This window comes from Pelophylax lessonae (genome assembly GCF_965119305.1).
Source record: "Pelophylax lessonae genome assembly, chromosome: 6".
Classification (NCBI taxonomy): Eukaryota; Metazoa; Chordata; class Amphibia; order Anura; family Ranidae; genus Pelophylax; species Pelophylax lessonae.
This window is the reverse complement of record NC_138773.1, coordinates 127,194,231-127,213,516: the sequence shown is the minus strand read 5'-3', so window position 1 is coordinate 127,213,516 and position 19,286 is coordinate 127,194,231. Positions and strand designations below refer to the sequence as shown.

General features: G+C 44.7%; 1 protein-coding gene across 1 annotated transcript in view; it reads right to left on the bottom strand.

Moving 5' to 3' along the window:
- The window catches only part of MARF1 (meiosis regulator and mRNA stability factor 1), a 587,347-nt gene that overhangs the window by 68,274 nt on the left and 499,787 nt on the right, over nt 1-19,286 (bottom strand). Inside the window, exons 22-24 of the mRNA XM_082261010.1 lie at nt 3,530-3,760; nt 3,228-3,440; nt 2,987-3,047 (exon numbers count right to left, since the gene is read on the bottom strand). Coding sequence (XP_082117136.1) covers nt 2,987-3,047; nt 3,228-3,440; nt 3,530-3,760 — 505 coding nt within the window. The remainder of the gene's footprint in view (nt 1-2,986; nt 3,048-3,227; nt 3,441-3,529; nt 3,761-19,286) is intronic.

Here is a 19,286-nt window from a genome sequence, read left to right as displayed (position 1 = left end):
CACTGAGCAGCAAATTATATCACCTGGGATGTATTTCAGTTATCTTGAAAATCTGGCCTGTTAGTGGGCCCTGTAGGCCAGGGTTGAGGACCAATGCCTTAACTGATCTGGAGATAGGCGCAGAGTGGACGGGAAGAATCTGTCCAACGGTCGAGACCTGAATTTGTTCATCGTTCCGGAAAGAAGCGAAGATGTCCCCCCCCCCACCCCAGTTATGGGTGTGTGTGTCCCTTCATGCAAACGGGGATTTGTAGATCTGGATTGGCCCGCTCCCGGCTTACCCAACCATGTCTTTTTGGAACCTCCAGAAGACTCAAATGGCTTGTATCCTTTCTTCTGCATGCCGGCGGCACGAAAGGGCCGATTGAGGGCTGTAAAATAGGGCCCCCATCTATTACCTGGTGACTTGTCCTTGGAGGATGGAGGAAGAAGAGTGCTCTTCCCACATGTAAAACCCTTGATCAGTTCATCCAATTAGGATCCAAACATTCCCCCGGAAAGGGGAGCTCTGATAGAGCCTTTTTTGAAGCCTGATCCGCAGACCAGCTTTTTAGCCACACCATGCATCTAATAGCTACCTCCACCACAGATACTCTGGCTACAAGAGGGGCCGCATCTAGCGATGCATCAAATATAAATAGTAGGGCTTGGACAATTTGATCCGTTAGCTCTGCCAGGCCGGGAGGGAGCTGTTCTATATCGAGGTCACTTTTTAGTAACTTTGCCCATTCCGTTATGGTCACCAGAGTTATTTCTAGGTCACTTTTCAGTAACTTTGCCCATTCCATTATGGTCTGGGACACCAGAGTGATCACGAAGATCGGTTTAAGTATTGAGCCCGCTATAACATGTAAGTGGCAGGACAGAGACTCAATCCTTCTATCCAGAGGGTCTGTAAAGACCGGGGACTCCTCCACCGGGACCACAGTAGATTTGTTCAATCTGGAGACCAGATGGTTCACCTTCAGTGGAACGATCCATTTTGCGGATACCGCGAATGGATAGCGCCTCTTAAAATGCTTTGGCGCCACTAACATCTGTTTGAGGCACCTGCATTGGTCAGAGACAATTTTGTCAAAAAGTTATGGACAAGGGAAAACCCTGACTTCTGGAATTTGCGAGTGCCAAATGACACCTGCGTCCTTGACACTGCAGAATCATCTGCCATTTTCAGAGTTTCCCACACGGACACTATAAAGTGCCTCCACCAGTGCACTTTCCTGCGTGGCTGCGGATGAGGATATGTCGTCCGCACCATTCGTGTGCAATGATGCAGAACCCTCTGGGTGACATGCGTCCGCAGTGGCCATATGTACCTCAGAATCTAAGGACACAGAAGAGGCAGGGGAGGGCATAGGGCACTTTTTACTAGTGGTATTTTTTTAAAACCAAATTTACTTTGACATCAGGTTTTCCAAAACCGCGGTTAAGGCCGACGGGTTGCAACCCAGAGATCCACGCAACTGCAAGGAAGGGAATCTGTAGGTGAAATTTGTTCCTGGGACTCCATATGAACCCTGGAATAGCGTAGGGACACTTTAAGAAAACTGCAAAAACTGACCCACACTGCTGCACCAGCAGTACTACTAGTCCCAGCCACTAGCACTGCAGATAGTAGGGTGGGAGAGAGGCCTACAGGGACCCCAATAGACATACCACCATTCGATATGGAGGAGAACAGGTCTTCTGTTCAAAGAAAACGATCTTCACAGGAAGAGGAAGTACCTGGGTCATCACTAGAGTAAAGGCCTAGCTGATCCCTGCTGTCCAGCGTTCGTGGACTCCGAGAAAAGGGCCGCCCAATGCATTCCTATGGGGAAACCACAAAAACATGGCCGCCCATGCATTTCAATGGGAACTTCTGCAAAATGAGGCTGAACATTCTACAGTAAAATGGCGGCCCCCACACGGATCCGCTATAGTGGCACCGCGCAATGTGCCAAAGAAAGAGGTGTGGGGGACCGGCAGCTCCTGTGAGAGGTATGGGATCCCTCCGGAATAAATATGCAATAAAAGACAAAAGGTTTCCCTGCTGAAAAGTCTCTAAAATCATTCAGCCACCGAGTCGCATGGGGGGATGGTCTCAATAACCTAAAATCGCAGCCCCCAAGCGGAGCCCCACGTCCACCCCCAGGCTGCCAGAGCTATTGGGGGGACGACGGCAATACTCATCATACCAACGACATCGGGTGGACGCCACTCCGGACAGACTACCTCTCCACTCGGGGTGGGGGTGCTGACAGCCAATGGATATGCTGCGACTCAGGCCGAACCAGGTTGTGTGCGTCCCGGCGAGGTATTTCACTCACGGTCCAGCCCCCGTCCATTGGGGCTCTGTCCTGGCGAGGCCTAGCACTGGGCTATAACCTGTACATGCTCACTGGCCGGGCTGGGAGACCTAAAGGATCCAGGATATTCAGTCCAAAACCCATTCCGGCTGTTGACTGCAGTTCTCTCAGGAACATAACTAGCTAAAAAATAAAAAATTTTAACAAAAGGTTCCCTTTAAAATAAAAAAGACAAGCTAAGACTGAAGTCCCACCAGGGAACTAGGTTCTACTCCTAAACTAGGAAGAAACAAACTGAATGAATCCTCTAGCAGAGTGAGTGGGTGTATGCCTACAGGGACTGCCCCATAGGTGTGGTAAAGATTTTTCCTGTCTAGTGTCCTACTCCTGTAGGGGGCAGCATAACCCAATGGTCAAGAAGAATATGGAGCTGCATCTGTCAATGAACAATAGAGAAAATAAAAACCCAGGGGTGATTAAATACCACCAAAAGAAAGCTCTATTTGTATGAAAAATACACATTTCATTTAAATAGCGTTGCATGACCATGTAAATACCAGTTAAAGTAGCACAGTGCTCAATAGCAAAAAAAATGCTCTGGTCAAAACCATCCAGAGATCAAGTGGTTATTTACAGCATTTTTTTCACACCTGCACAGTAGTGTATTTTACTATATTAGGTACAGTAAAGGTACTTACTCTTCATGTCATTCTTCAGTACAACAATTCTTTTATTGCCATGTCCCTTTATCCAGACCACCTTAAAAAAAAATACAGAAATAGATAAAGTGATCATAAATTTACCTTATTTACCCGTGCAACCAATGTTGGTAAACTGCTTTTCATTCAAGTAGCTTTAACTTTACAAGTTAAAAAAAAAATCTAGCTGTGCACAAATGGTACATAAAATAAATACAAAGAACCCAGCAGGACAAATTACCTGTGCAATTGCCCCCAACATCTCCTCCAAGCTGTTAAAACCATACTGCTTGGGCTCAAGTACTTCCCCGATATATTTGCTATATGCAGTAGTAAACTCATGTAGGAAGATCTGCTGATAGTGATAAGTATGCAGCAATGAACGCACATTCTTTGCAAACAGATAAAGTGCCGTCAGCTGTATGCATTCCGCATTCATGTCATTAGTATATACCTGCCAGAAAAAAAAAAAAAGTAATGCATTGCCAGCAAAACTTAAAATCCACTGTTCAAAATGGTGTAAAAAAAAAAAAAAATGTTTACCTCAACCAAGTAAGGAAGGCTTTTTAAGAGGTCAGTCAAAGACACAAAACCATATTCACATGGATTTAGGGGAATTCCATGGACACTTTCATATATCTGGCACAGCTGGCCAACAGCAAGTGGCGATGGCTCATCCCATGACATGAGCAAAATAAGGAGCTGTGCAGTTAAAGAGCGTAGAGATTTTCTATTAATCAACTGGATTTGCTTACCACAGACAGTGTCTGTAACCTAAAGGAAAAAAAAAAAGTGAGAAACTCTGTTCAATGAAGCATATTTATAGCCTTACTCCTCAAATCTGAAAAATATACTCTTTACTGAGGGGGGCCTACTAGCCCTGCAATGGTTAAATGTTCATTATATCTAGGGGTGCTGGAATAAGTAGTAAATACCTAGGGGTGCTGGAATAAGTAGTAAATACTTATCTTATTCCATGTGCTCCTGAATGGGGGGTCCTCCAGCACAGCAACCAGCCCCCCACTGCAATGTTGCAGTCGCACTCCATCCTTCTACATGTACAATATAGGGCTAATGTCTCTATTGTGTGCGAGGGAGCACATAGACCGGAGCTTTGAGAAAAGGAGGGTGCTAAAGCCAGCTGGAGCGTGCAGCAACACAGCCTGCATCCCTAAAAGTGAATGAGAATCTAACCTTCGGCTATGCAGCTGTGGGCATTTCAAGGGTGGATTTTTATCGTCAAATTTGTGGGGGTTTTTTTTTAATATAACAAAGATTGTCAAAATTTTGTACATACAAGGATGGTGGTACAATATTTAAATCATAATAAAGCTAAACACATCGATTTATGAACAGGATGAGTAAGTATATAACAGTGTAAAAAATGGATTTTTGTAAAATCTTACCGTAAAATCCTTTTCTCTTAGCTCATCGACAGACGTAGTCCTCGGTGATACACCACCTTCGGGTTATGTTACCTCCGCAGGAGCAGGACTAGACAGGAAATTAAAAAGCTCTGGCCACACCCTAGGGGCAGTCCCAGAGGGTATATCCTCTCTCTCTCTGCCTCAGCAAATCAGTTATGTGAAAAAGCAGTGCTTAGAGAATTTAACCCAACCCAACTCCAAAACAGAGGGGCGGGGACTACGTCTGTCGATGAGCTAAGAGAAAAGGATTTTACGGTAAGATTTTACAAAAATCCATTTTTCTCTAGCGCTCATCGACAGACGTAGTCCTCGGTGATACACCACCTTCGGGACGTCCCAGAGCAGTATCACAACTGAGGGGTGGGAAAATGGAATCAAATCCCAATCTAGAAGGCCCAACCGGTGCCAACTAGAAGTTTACAATGCTCATCCTTAATGATGAGACTCAACCAAAAAAAGAGAAAACAATTTTTTTTTTTTTTTCAAACAGAAAAAAACCCTCGAGGTAGACCACCGGTCTCCTCAAATTGCGGCCTGCAAAACCTTGCGGCCAAATGAGGCATCCGCCGATGCCGTCACATCAATTTTATAGAATTTTGTAAAGGTATGTACCGACGACCAGGTGGCCGCCTTACATACCTGGACCACTGACGCCTGATGGCGAAAGGCCCAGGAAGTACTGAGCGCTCGAGTGGAGTGCGCCCTAACAGGGAACGGAGGACTCTGACCCTTAATAGAATAAGCCTGTACCACCGTTTGTCTAATCCATTTGGCAATGGTCGCGGCAGATGCAGGCAAACCCTTTCTGGGGCCATCCGTGATCACAAAAAGTGAATCCGTCTTACGGAATGATTCCGTAGCTTTCAGGTATACCCTGATTGCCCGAACCACATCTAAGGAATGCAACGCATGTTCCCGATGATGCTTGGGCTGAGGACACAAGGAAGGTAGTACAATATCTTCATTCAGATGAAAATCTGAAACCACCTTGGGAAGAAAAGATGGCTTAGGATGAAGTACTACCTTATCCCTATGAATCACTAGGTATGGTGACTGGCATGATAATGCAGCCAGTTCTGACACCCTGCGAGCAGAAGTAATAGCCACCAAGAAGGCCACCTTCTGGGATAAAGTAAGCAAGGGAATCTCCCTGATGTTTTCAAAGGGAGGTTTCTGTAGAACCGACAAAACCAAATTAAGATCCCAGGGCGGTAAGGGCGCGCGGACTGGAGGAGCCAGGTGCCGCACCCCCTGGATGAAATTCCGCACCAAGGATTTGGTAGCTAAAGGCTTCTGAAAGAAGATTGCTAATGCTGAAACTTGACCCTTGATGGTGCTCAAGGCTAGCTTCTGCTCAACCCCTTGTTGCAAAAAGGCCAATATTCGAGTCACCGAATAGGTACGTGGAGGAAATCCTAAAGATTCGCACCACGCAATATAAGTCTTCCATGTGTGATAATAGACTTTGCTGGAAGTCTCTTTCCTTGCTTTAATAAGGGTAGGAATGACTGAAGTAGACAAACCTCTGTCCTTCAGTACTTGGGTCTCAATGGCCAGGCCATTAAAACCAGCGACTGTAAAGCACGAAGGTAAATTGGTCCTTGAGACCACAGACACTCCCTGAGACGAAGTTCCCACGGAACGTCTGCGACTAACATGTCCAAGTCGGCCAGGCCGGCTTGAGGAGGCCAGCCTAGAATTTCTAGGACCACTGGCGCTGATTGGATCTGAACCAGGCGTCCCTAGAGCTATCTGGCCCCGACCATCCGAGCAAGTCTGGTCGTTTTCTGTTCCCACACATTTATCAGATACCTGATAGTTATCAGGAAAGGTGATCTTTTCTGGTTGAACCTCAGGGACCGAAGTCACCCGACTAGAGGCTACTTGGCCTATCTGGTCAACCAGATCCGATTCCTGTGAGGTATCGGGACTAATCTTAGGAAAAGGTAAAGGAAAAGATCTTTTCAGGGAACGGTAACTACCGCTTCCTGTGGTACTTAAATGTTGGAAGGGAAGAATCGCACCGGTAGTAGTGGTTGATGCTCGATCTAATGTCCTGAATACCGGTGAAAACGTCCCCCCACCCTGAAACCGGGTGGGGGCGCACCTTCAGGCTGTGTACTCCTTTGCTTCGGGTTTGGCTGGGTTGGTCCCCTTCTTGAACCCTCCTGGAGGAGTCTTGCCTTTCCCGCTAGTACCAGCCGGGCGCCCTTTATGGGCGGTAAAGAAAGGTCCTCGCTTGTTGCGAGGTCCCTTAGCTTTTGCAGCCTGTGGCAAAAAAGTGCTCTTGCCCCCAGTGGCATCCTTAATGATTTCATCTAGGTTGGCTCCAAATAGACGATTCCCCTGAAAGGGGAGATTGGTCAAGGTCTTTTTGGAACCTAGGTCAGCTGACCAGCATTTTAACCACAGCACACGTCTGAGGATCACTGCTAACTTAGATGCATGCCCTAATAGGGGAGTAGTGTCCAAGGCTGCGTCACAGATAAACCGTAGCCCTTGTATGATCTGTTCCATCAAATCAGATGTCTCCTGGGGAATATCTTTTCCCCTAAGATCTTGGCGTACCATTTTCGCCCATTCCGTAAGTGTCTGGGAAACTAGACCAATAACGATTACTGGTCTAAATGCTGACCCTATCAGAGAAAAGATAGTGCGGGACTCTGCTTCTATCTTTCGATCCACCGGATCCTTAAAGGACGAAGTGTCCTCCACTGGGATAACCGTGGCTTTATTCAGCCTGGAAATAGGCGGATCCACGACTGGTGGTACCGTCCATTTCTTAATGATGGATTCCTCAAACGGATAGCGTCTAGCAATACGCTTGGAAATAGTAAAGGTACGTTTAGAATGCTCCCATTCTCCTTTAATCTGATTACCAAAACATTTAGGTACAGGAAAAGCCTTCACCGTCTTGATGGGCTTATTAGTCCCAAAAGGCCTCTCTGTTTCAGTTGCCTCTGCCGGTAAAGCCTCAAGTTTTAAGGTTTCTTGCACTGCCACAACTAGTGCGTCCACCAATGCTTCTTCCTGAATTACAGCAAGAGAAGAAGCGTCCTCCTCACTGTCTGAGGGGGCTTTACCTGGGATAACAGCCCTTGCAGAGGAACCTGCAACTGCCGTGACCATCTCTGAATCTGAGTCAGAGGTGTCAGATGGTATAGGGGTAGGCGGGGGTCGCTTCCTTGACCCCCGTCCCTGACAGGCCGCCTCCACCCGAGCCACCATAGACTCCAAAATTGCTGTAAATGACTCTATACTCTGTGCACCGGCGGGTCCCGAGGCCCCCTCGAGGGAAACAGGTGGGGGAATATGTGTGGCAGGGTCCATAATAACTCCAGTTACTTCCTGGATAATATAATTCAAAAGTAAAGAAAAAAACTTTTTTTTTTTTTTTTTTTCTGACCCCCAGCGCCACAAAAAACCCCTTAGTGTTACCTGCTTAGGGATCCCTATCGATCGAGAGAGAGAGAGAGATAGACCCCCAGGCTCACCACTTGATGCTCAGAGTTAAACTGCAACAGCTTACAGCGCTGTCTTGACAAACAGGAAGTCTTTTGGCTGGCTGCCCAGGAAGAAAGGAGGCGGCTCCGCCCCTCTGCACGCCTTCCGGCGCCTCCCCCAAGCTCCACGAGGTGTAGAATCACCTCAAACATGGCCGCCCCCATGCTGGAGACACGAGGCTACGCCAAAATGGCGGCTCGTGCGATCCAGCAAAAAAAATGGCGGCGGCCTAAACTGAATAGCGGTGTGCTGCAGGGCACACAACACTCTCTCTGCATGGGGATATGGCGTGGTTGGCGGTACCGGCCCTGGCGGACCGCGTGGCCGTTCGGGAGGCCTGCTAAATAGCTGGAGATCTGATTTGGAAGGCAGTCTACATGTCCGTGGCTTCTGACTGGTAGGTAGCTTATACTTAACCCATAAGATTCCCAGAATGCCACAGATTACATCTTTAAAACATGTATACAATAGATTGTTAGCTCCCAAGCCAAGCCTCCTGGCTTTTGCACACATAAATCACACTCAAAGTAGGAGGATTTGTGACATGTTATAGGATAGAAAGGACTCTTTCTTACCATACAGAGAGGGGCCCGCGTTCACCACAAAACCCGTCAGGGAAAAAGGGGGAACATACTACTCACCATACCGGAACCAGGCGGGCACCAACTCCTGACAGTACCCCTCTCCACCGGGGCGGGAGGGCTGTCGACCAATACGGACGCCGTGACTCATGGTCTTTGGCGTTTCAGCGAGACGTTTAACTCGCGGGGTCAGTCCCTTAATGGGACTTTGTCGCGGCCGACCCAGCGCGGAGCTATGGCCTGCACGCGCTCGTAGGCTGAACTGGGGTGACCACCGGATCTCAACATCCAGCCCGTCGCCCAGTTCAGCTTTCTTGCTTGAAGATCTCACAGGAACACTGGAGAAAAAAGCTGTCTAAAAAATCTTTTTAAGAAAAAAATCTTGCCAGGACCGAAGATCCCAGCAAGGTATCTAGGTCCTTACTCCTAACTAGACAGAAAATAACTGATTTGCTGAGGCAGAGAGAGAGAGGATATACCCTCTGGGACTGCCCCTAGGGTGTGGCCAGAGCTTTTTAATTTCCTGTCTAGTCCTGCTCCTGCGGAGGTAACATAACCCGAAGGTGGTGTATCACCGAGGACTACGTCTGTCGATGAGCGCTAGAGAAAATGTAACGAGCAGAGAGCAACGCATAAACCAACAAAGCATTACATCAAAAACATTACGAAATTCCATCAGAAGGAAAAAAGTAAGCTAGTGGCTATTGGTTCATTTTGCAAGAGCAGTAATTAGGAGAACAATCTAACCAGGTATATATTAAAAACAGAAGAGATAGTTTATACGTAACACAATATTAAAAGAAACGTAGAAAACAAAAAATAGGAGTAGAGAGAAGAGGATAGATAAGGGGGGGGGGGGGGTTTACAAGTGGAGATGCGATCCCAAGGCAAATAGAGAAAAATTACCAAGGAAATAATAGTGTGTCATCAAACTCTGGGGGTAAACAATGCTTAATTCAAGGAAGCCAGATTTTCTCAAATTGACCAATTTGATCTCTTTCAATTGCTTCCATTTTAGCATGATTAGGAGCTATATTAGTTGTGTATGGTTTCATTTTTTTTTAACACTTTATTCGACTTTGTATTAAAAAAACATCCAATATGTCAAGTACAAAAATAGGTTATCAATACATACATAATCCCCAACTTTCCCCTCCCTCCTCCCCCATCCATTGTGCCGGTCTCCCCTACTCGTCCTATCATCCTCCATTTCTCCCCCCCCCCCCCCCACCTACTCTGTCCATTTCTCTATATCCACTAGTTTTCTTGAAATCGATCCATTTTTTTTTCATATGCAGTTAAATCTTTCAACTTGGTCTTCTTCTCTACTATAGAGATATTCCATTATATATATATATATATATATATATATATATATATATATATATATATATATATATATATATATTTTTTTTTTTATATTCTTCCAAACCATTCTTTTATAGGAGGGTTTCCCCGGATGTAGCCATTTTTTAGGTATTCCTTTCGCTGCATTTATCAGGTGTGGTAGCAAGGTTACATAGTTCGTCAGGTTGAAAAAAGACAAGCCCATCTGGCTCAACCAATTAAAAAAAAAAAAAAACAGTAATGAAAATCCAACCATACAATACCATATACACAATCCTATACCCGCAGTTGATCCAGAGGAAGGCGAAAAAACCCCAGCAAAGCATGATCCAATTTGCTACAGCAGGGGAAAAATTCCTTCCTGATCCCCCGAGAGGCAATTGGATATTCCCTGGATCAACTTTACCTATAAATATTAGTACCCACTTATAATAAGTCCACCCAGGAAAGAATCCAGGCCTTTTTTAAAGCAATCTAGTGAGCTAGCCAGAACTACCTCTGGAGGGAGTCTATTCCACATTTTCACAGCTCTTACGGTGAAGAAACCTTTCCGTATTTGGCGACGAAATCTGTTTTCCTCTAGACGTAAAGAGTGCCCACTTGTCCTCTGTGTTAACCTTAAAGTGAACAACTCAACACCAAGTTCACTATATGGACCCCTTATGTATTTATACATGTTGATCATATCCCCCATTAATCTCCTCTTCTCAAGAGAATAAATTCTGTTCCTCTAATCTTTTCTCATAGCTGAGCTCCTCCATGCCTCTTACCAGTTTGGTTGCTCTTCTCTGCATTTTCTCCAGTTCCCAGGTATCCTTTTTAAGAACTAGTGTTCAAAACTGAACTGCATATTCCAGATGAGGTCTTACTAATGATTTGCACAGGGGCAAAATGATACATCTCTCTCTCTCTGGAGTCCATGCCTATGTTAATACAAGAAAGGACTTTTCTTGCTTTGGAAACCGCAGCTTGGCATTGCATGCTATTAAGCTTATGATCTACCAGAACACCCAGATCCTTCGCCGCTATGGAATCCCCCAGTTCTACTCTGCCTAGTATATGTATGATGCATGCATATTTTTAGCCCCCAAGTGCATAACTTTACATTTATCAACATTAAACCTCATTTGCCACATAGCTGCTCAATGAAACAGTGCATTGAGGTTAGCTTGTAAGTTGGAGACATCCTGTAAAGAAGTTATTCCACTGCAAAGCTTGGTGTCACCTGTAAAGACTAAAATGGTACTTTTAATCCCAGACCCTACATCATTTATAAAGATATTAAAAAGTAAGGGTCCCAACACTGAACCTTTGGGTACACCAATGATAACCTTAGACCATTCAGAGTAAGAATCAATAATCACTACTCTCTGAATTCTAGCTTTTAGACAATTTTCTATCCATTTACAAACTGATCTTTCCAAGACTGTAGACTTTACCTTAGGCTCCTTTCACACGGCCGCTCCGTGTGAAAGGTCCGCTGTGGGACTTTTTTTTTTTTTTTTTTTCCACGGAGCGGATGACATTTCTGTCATCCGCTCCGTGTGCCCGCATATCATCCCATCCGTTTGCGGATGATATGCGGACATAATGTAAGTATATGGCACTGCGGATGTCAGCGGATGACACCGCTGACATCCGATTTTCCTTCCTTTCCGTTTTTTACACGGAAGAAAAAATGGGGTTCTGTTCCATTCGTAAAAACGGAACAGAACTGAAAGGAGGAAAATCGGATGTCAGCGGATGGTATTCCGCTGATACCCGCAGTGCCATTCACTTACATTATGTCCGCAAACGGATGGGATGGTTTGCGGACACACGGAGCGGCCGTGTGAAAGGACCCTTACACATTAGCCGTGTCAAACGCTTTTGCAAAATCCAAGTATACTACGTCCACAGCCACCCCTCTGTCCAAGGTTTTACTTATCACCTCATAAAAAGAAATCAGGTTTGTTTGACAACATCTGTCTTTCATGAATCTATGCTGTCTGTTGCTTAAAATATTTTTTTCCAGCAAGAACTTATCTATGTGGTCTTTTATTAAACTCCAGTATCTTCCCAACTATAGAAATTAAACTAAAAGGTCTATAGTTACTTGGCAAAAACTTTGATCCCTTTTTTAAATATAGGCACCACATTGGTCCTATGCCAATCCAGTGGTACTATTCCAGTCCTTAACGAGTCCCTAAAAATGAGAAACAAAGGCTTTGAAATTACAGCGCTCAATTCTTTTAGGATGCGTGGGTGGATGCAATCTGGTCCAGGTGCTTTATCCACCCTTATTCTGTCTAAATATTTCTGGACCGTATCACTTTTGAGCCATTGTGGAACATTTGGGGCTGTGTCAATACCATCCTCATTATGGCCATGAGCTCCACCATGCTCCTTTGTATACACAGAGCTGAAGAAAGTATTTAATAATCTGCCTTCTCCTGATTATTTTGTAAAGGGCCTTCATGCTCAGACCTAACCTTTTTATTATTAATATATTTGAAGAATTTTTTAGGGTTTGTCCTACTATATTTTGCCATCTGTCATTCATTTTGAATTTTTGTGTCCTTGATTTCCTTTTTACATATTCTGTTATATTCTTTGTAACAATTAAACAATGACCGTGTTCCTTCATTTTTATATATTTTAAACGCTCTTCTCTTTTTATTTATAGCTTTTTTTAACTTTAGCCGTGAGCCACATAGGTTTTATTTTTAGCATTTTAAACTTATCACTTAATATAAGGTTCTCTTCTACTGTTTTCGTGTGCTATTTGTATTATGAAATAGGCATGCCCATGGGTCATTTGGTATCTCCTCTCCTGTAATCCCCCTTATAAGATGTGTCTCTTGCCAGTATTTCTTAATTTTTTTTTAACAATGCCACCAGATATGGTCCATAGTGCCCTTCCGATTGCAACCTCTCCAACACAAAGGCAAATTACTTTGTTGATATTTTTGAGCCTTCACAGGTGTGATGTACCATCGTATTAGGCATTTATAATTTATTTCTATTGTATTTATGGTCGGTCACGTAACCGTGTGCCACGCTCAGCACTTTAGCCACTTCTTGTTCTTCCAATCGTGTACCCTAGCCACTTCTTGTTCTTCCAATCGTGTGCCCAACTCCTTTTCCCATTTTCTAATGAATGTAGGCATTTCCAGTCCCTTAAAATCTGTAAGTATTCTATAAATCAAAAATATTCCGTGTTTCACCATTGTCTGAGTTGCATAATTGTTCAATTGAATTCAGGTTCTCCTCTGACCTTATTAACTCTGGCGATGTAGTCACGAAGTGCTTCAGCTGTAAATATCTCCATGAATTTACCTTTGTCAATTAGGCTTTGTGTTTTAATTCCTGAAATGATCATATTTTCCCTTTACTCACTATATATTAATTGTGTAACCAATTTCCAGATAATGCCCCTTTACCAGGTAATAAAAAAAAAAAATAGATTTTTGCCTTACCGTAAAAATCCTTTTTTTTCTGAGGTTCACTGACAAAAGGTTCAATTCTTGAGACCAGTGGGCTTTATGCTGTATCTCTTCAGGAGTAGGACTAGGCAGAAACCTTTAAGCGCCCTCATAGAATGTGCTTTAACAGGGAAAGGAGGAACCTGACCCTTAATAGGAGTAGGCCTGCACCACCGTCTGCCTGATCCACTTGGAAATGGTTGCAGCAGATGCGGCCAGCCCCTTACAAGGTCCATCCATAAGAACAAACAAGGAATCGTATTTTCTAATAGGTGCAGTCAACGCCAGGTACACACGATTCACCCTTACCACATCTAAGGAATGTAAGGCAATTTCCTTAGATGTGTAGGCTTAGGACATAGGGATGGTACCACAATGTCTTCATTCAAATGAAACCCAGAGACAACCTTAGGAAGGATTGCCTGACAGGGTCGCACCACCACTTTGTCCCAATGTATTACCAAGTAAGGTGACCGACAGGACAACGCAGCCAACTCCGACACGAGACGTGCGGAAGTAATAGCTACTAAGAAAGCCACCTTCTGCAACAGAGTGAGCAGAGGAATTTCTCAAATTATTTCAAAGGGAGGCTTTTGAAGCACCGACAACCAAATTGAGATCCCATGGAGGTACCAGGGATCGCACCAGAGGAGCCAGATGGCAAACTCCCTGCAAAAAAGTGTGATCCAAGGACTTTGCTGCCAACGCCCTTTGGAAAGAAATAGCCAAGGCGGAAATCAGGCCCTTGATGGTGCCCAGAGCTAAATGATCTACACCGAATTGTATAAACTCCAACAGGCGAGACACGGAAAAGGAGCAGGAAGAAACCCCCGGCGACTCACACCAAGTAATATATGCCTTCCAAACTCGATGATAAACCTTCCTGGAAGAAGATTTCCTATCCTTCAACAGCATAGAAATCACTGGCTCCGACAGCCCTCTGTCTTTCAGCACCTGGCTTTCCACAGCCAAGCCGTTAAAGTCAGCGACCGTATAGCAGGATGGAAGATTAGTCCCCGAGACAGACAAACTTCCCTGAGCGGAAGTTTCCAAGGGACGTCTGCTACCAGCCTTACCAGGCCTGCGTATCAAGACTGGCGAGGTCAGTCTGGTGCCAACAGAATGACTGGAATCCCTTCTACCTCGATTCTGCATAGCAGTCTCAACAGAAGTTGTATGGGAGGAAAGGCATAAATCAGACGATGTAAAAATAGAATAACCGCGCTAGTGGAAAATAAAGAAAAGCTGCAACTTCAAGTGTGACCACAGCCCAGTGAAACAATATATAAATGAATGTCGCGCTAAACATTAGAATGGAACAAATAAAGTCCATATAAAGTCCATAAATTGTAGATAATGCAATTCGTGATTCTCAAACCAGGCTCCTCATGGATATATGCTTACCAAAAAGGTGAACAATAAAGCGGGTTCTTAGACCAAAATCTTATCCACTTGATAGAAGAAGGAAACCAATAAGGCTCGTGATAATGATGTGATCATTGGGTCATAAATAATGTAAAAAAGGAAAAATGAAATAGCATAAAACCCAACAAAAATTGGTACATTTAAACTAATGACACCAATGTGGTTATCCAGTGATTAGATAAAGGAATGGTGCTCAAATGGTGAAATGAGTGAAACCTCCACCAATTTTTTGCGCTGCTTACCAGAACACAAAATGGGTGTGCACAAAAAACACATCAGAGGAAATTAGGATCCCATATAGAAACACACCTATAGGTACTCCTTACCAAAGATCAATATTGGCAATCACATAAACACCCAAGAAACAGTGCTGTCCTCCACCAGATGAAATTGCCTCTTACCAAACAGAAAAGTAGTAAACACTTGCAGGTAACAAGCTCCAAAGGATGAAGGCACTTGTATCTAGAACTTATCTATTTGTTGCAGGCTCCGAACCAGGTAACTCCAAGGAATAACCCCAAGGTAATCACCGCCATAAAGAAAGAAGCAGCTCCATAGTGTAAAACCGCATATAATTTTATTAAAAAAAGAGGGGGTAAAACTCACATTCAGGAGTACAAGTGATAGTTTTGTATAAGCCGCCGGACGGACGGCTCCGCACATCCGCACTTCCTGATCGCAGTAAGATGACATCAGTACGCCGTGTCCTTACGCTGTTTCGTCACAGATGACGTCATCTGTGACATAACGGCGTAAGGGCACGGCGTACTGACGTGTATATATATATATATATATATATATATATATACACACACACACACACTGGTTTTTGCATACTCATGTAAGATATATATATATATATATATATATATATATATATATATATATATATATATATATATATATATATATATATATATATTTTATTATTTTTTTTCCTATTATTTTTCTACCATTGTTTTGTTTTTCTTTAGCTAAAATTCCTTGCCCATCAGCGCCTTTGGCCCTGAGTTTTTCCTGTCGTTTATGTGGTGGTCTCGCTGATACCCCTCGGTTTGTCCTCCTCCCTTTGTTGCAATTGGGATGTCGTACCTCCTTCCAACTATCCAGAGACCGGATTGTGCATATTTTATTGTCATGTATGGCTTTATCTAATTGACTTACCATTATTATGCAAGTACTACTAGCAAGGTCTCATATATATGGAATTTTTTGATATTGCTATTATACATCTTGCTGCATCTGCCTCACTTTGCCTCTTTTTGTTTCATTAGAGGTACTTTGTACTCCACAAAATATGTTCAACACCCCTGAAGACGGATAACCTCCAAAAACGCGTCGGGGGTGTACTCATTATAATATGTGTCTTTGCCTATGTACCTATATACTCATATGATGATGTCATTTTAGGGCTAGCCACCTACATGTTGTCCTATGTATTTATGTCATATTTTGTATTTCCCATTTCCCTTTTTTATACTTGTGTAAAATAAAATTTAATTTTTTTATATAAAGACCTAAAAAGTCCCACTAGGGGTTTTCCCTCTTTGTTCCTAGAGCCGGGAAGTGGAGCCAGCTTAGGAGAGACTCCCTCAAACCCCGACTCAACAGGATCAGATTGTCCAATGACAGCAGATCCCTGTTCCATTTGATCAGAATCTCCCTTTGCAAAGGTCTGGTGTGGAATTGCGCAAAACGGATTTGCCTCGAAGGTGGAGACCATCAGACCCAGCACGTGCATTCAAGTCCTGAGTGATGATTGATGCTCGGACAACAGGAGCCAAACAGCATCCTGTAGCTTCAGAAGTCTGCGGAAGAAAAACCCAGGCTGGTGCTAAATCCAGCGTCAGACCTAAGTATTCCAGCTTTGTGGACAGAAATAGTGCTGATTCCTGAAAATTCAGTGTTCACCCAAACTCCTGCAGAGTTTGCACCGTAATGTCCCAGTCGGCTTCTAGAGTAACCTAGTACCGAAATCCCCTTCTGCCATAACAAGGCCAACACTGGGGCCAAAACCTTTGTGAATATCCGAGGAGCTAAGGCGAGACCAAAGGGTAACGCCACAAATTGAAAGTGCTCCTCGCCCACAGCAAAGCAAAGGAAACGTTGATGCCTGACATATATTGAAATATTAAGGTAAGCGTTCTTGAGATTGATAGAACCCAGGAGATCTCCTTGATGAAGAAAAGCTACTACTGTGCGGATGGACTCCATCCAAAATTTCTGAACCCGCACAAAGTGGTTCAGAGCCTTGAGATCCAAGATTGGTCAAACCTTGCCTTCCTTTCTGGGAACTGTAAACAGATTTGAACAACCTTGGAAACGTTCCGACTCTGGAACTAGCACAATAACTCCTTGTGTTAAAAGGTCCTGTAGCCGCTCTGGAGACAGGCGTAAGTTGGGAGGAGAGAACCTTGCTGGAGGCAAGGACTGAAACTCGATCTTGTAACCGAACCAAATCAGTTTGTGGACCCTTTTGTCCTGAATGAGCAAGGTCCACGGATCCGGAAAGCAGCAAAGACGTCCCCTCACCCCAAATGTGGGTGAGGGCGCCCCTTTGGGCTGGGGAAGCCTTGCCTGAGGAACCAAAGTCCCCGCTTTGCACTTACCATTCCAGGGTCTCTTGTTGGAGCCTCCTGCAAAGTTACGGGTGGATCTCGAGCCCTTTTCGTCCAACCAGACGGACGAGCTTGTGAGCCGAAAAGAAGGGACCCCGCTTATGGTGAGGTACCTTACACTTAGCAGCCTGCGGAAGCAATGTACTCTTGCCTCCCGTAAGGCCCTTAATGATCTCTTTCATAGAGGCACCGAACATATGGTCACCTACAAAAGGAAGATCAGTTAGCACCTTTTTAAGAAGCCTGGTCAGCTGACCAGTACTTCAACCAGATCATGTGGCGAAGAATCAGCGTCCTCACAGAAACCCTGCCGGCTAAGGGGGCTGCATCCAGGGATGCATCACAAATATACTGTAACCCTTGGATCAACTGATCCGCCAGGTCAGAAGGGTGTTGACTCCCCTCCAGATCCTGGCAGAAAATCTTAGCCCATTCTGTGAAGGTCTAGGATACCAAGGTAATAGCAAACACCGGTCTTAAAATTGAACCAGCCACGGTGAAGAGGTACTGGACCAGAGCCTCAGTTCTTTTGTCCACGGGGGCCTTAAAAGACGGGGATCCTCCACCAGCAAAAGTGTGTCCTTATTAAGCATGGAAACCTGACAATCCACGACGGTGGAACTGTTCGTTTCTTCAGAAGAGACTCCTCAAAGGGATATCTCCTAACAAAATGCTTAGGTATTCCAACCATACGTTTCAGGGAACCCCATTGACTAGTGACAATCTCGTCAAAATAGGTAGGAAAGGGAAACACCTTGGTCAATTTGTGGTTGCCAAACTGCACCAGCATCACCAACTCAGCCTTAGCTGAGTCCTCCAACTTTAAAGTTTCCTGCACTGACAATTAGGGCCTCCACCTGTGCTTTTTCATGCGTGGCTGCGGAGGACGACTTTTCCTCACTATTCGCGCACTCAGCGTGCGTGGACGCAGACCCAGTGGGCTGACTGTCGTCCGTGGTGGCTGAATCCACCTCAGAATTGGAGGAAGCAGATGATGCAGGTGAAGGCGGGGGGCGCCTTTTGCCAGGCCTCCTTTGCATGGCCATATCTACTTTGGCTACTAGCGACTGCAGGGCTGCCAACATGGTCGACAGGGCAGACAGACTCAGAGGGTCCCGCAGCTTCCAGGAGCGGATCAGGTGGTGAAACGAGCTACATAGGCTCCATGACCATAAAGGGTTAAACAGAACCGCGCTGCTCAAAGAAAAAAAATAGAATTTTTGTAAGAACTTACCGTAAAATTATTTTCTATGAGTTCTCTGACAGTCGCCCCCATCCATATTAGCCTTCACTATTGGATAATGGCGCCCTCTGCAGGAGTAAGCTAAGCAGATAGAACTGTTAATACAAAACTTTTTCTATACTTAGATCATCCCCAGCTATTATCCCTGATCCAGTTACAACTGGTCCTCAGTTTGTAGCAAGCAGTACCGGAAGGCAATAACCCCCAGATCCAAAAAAACAGAGGGGCGGGGGCGGCGACTGTCAGAGGACTCCTAGAAAATAATTTTACGGTAATTTCTTACAAAAATTCTATTTTCTCTTACGTCCTCTGACAGTCGCCACCCATCCATATTAGCCTTCACTATTGGGATGTCCCAAAGCAGTGCAGGTGTGAGGGGTGGGAAGATGCAACCAACTGAAAAGGTAGCGAAAAAACATCCCAAGGAAGAGACAGAAAAAAAAATATGTCTCTGCAAACAACAGCCGCACTCAAAACTTTGCGGCCAAGGGAAGCATCCGAGGATGCCAATACATCAATTCTGTAGAATTTTGTGAAAGAATGCACAGACGACCAGGTCGCCGCTTTGCACACCTGAGTCACAGAAGCCCGATGGCGAAAAACCCAAGAGGCGCTAACGGCTGTAGTAGAATGGGCCTTTACAGGGAAAGGAGGAACCCGTCCCTGGATGGAACAGGCCTGAACAATCGTC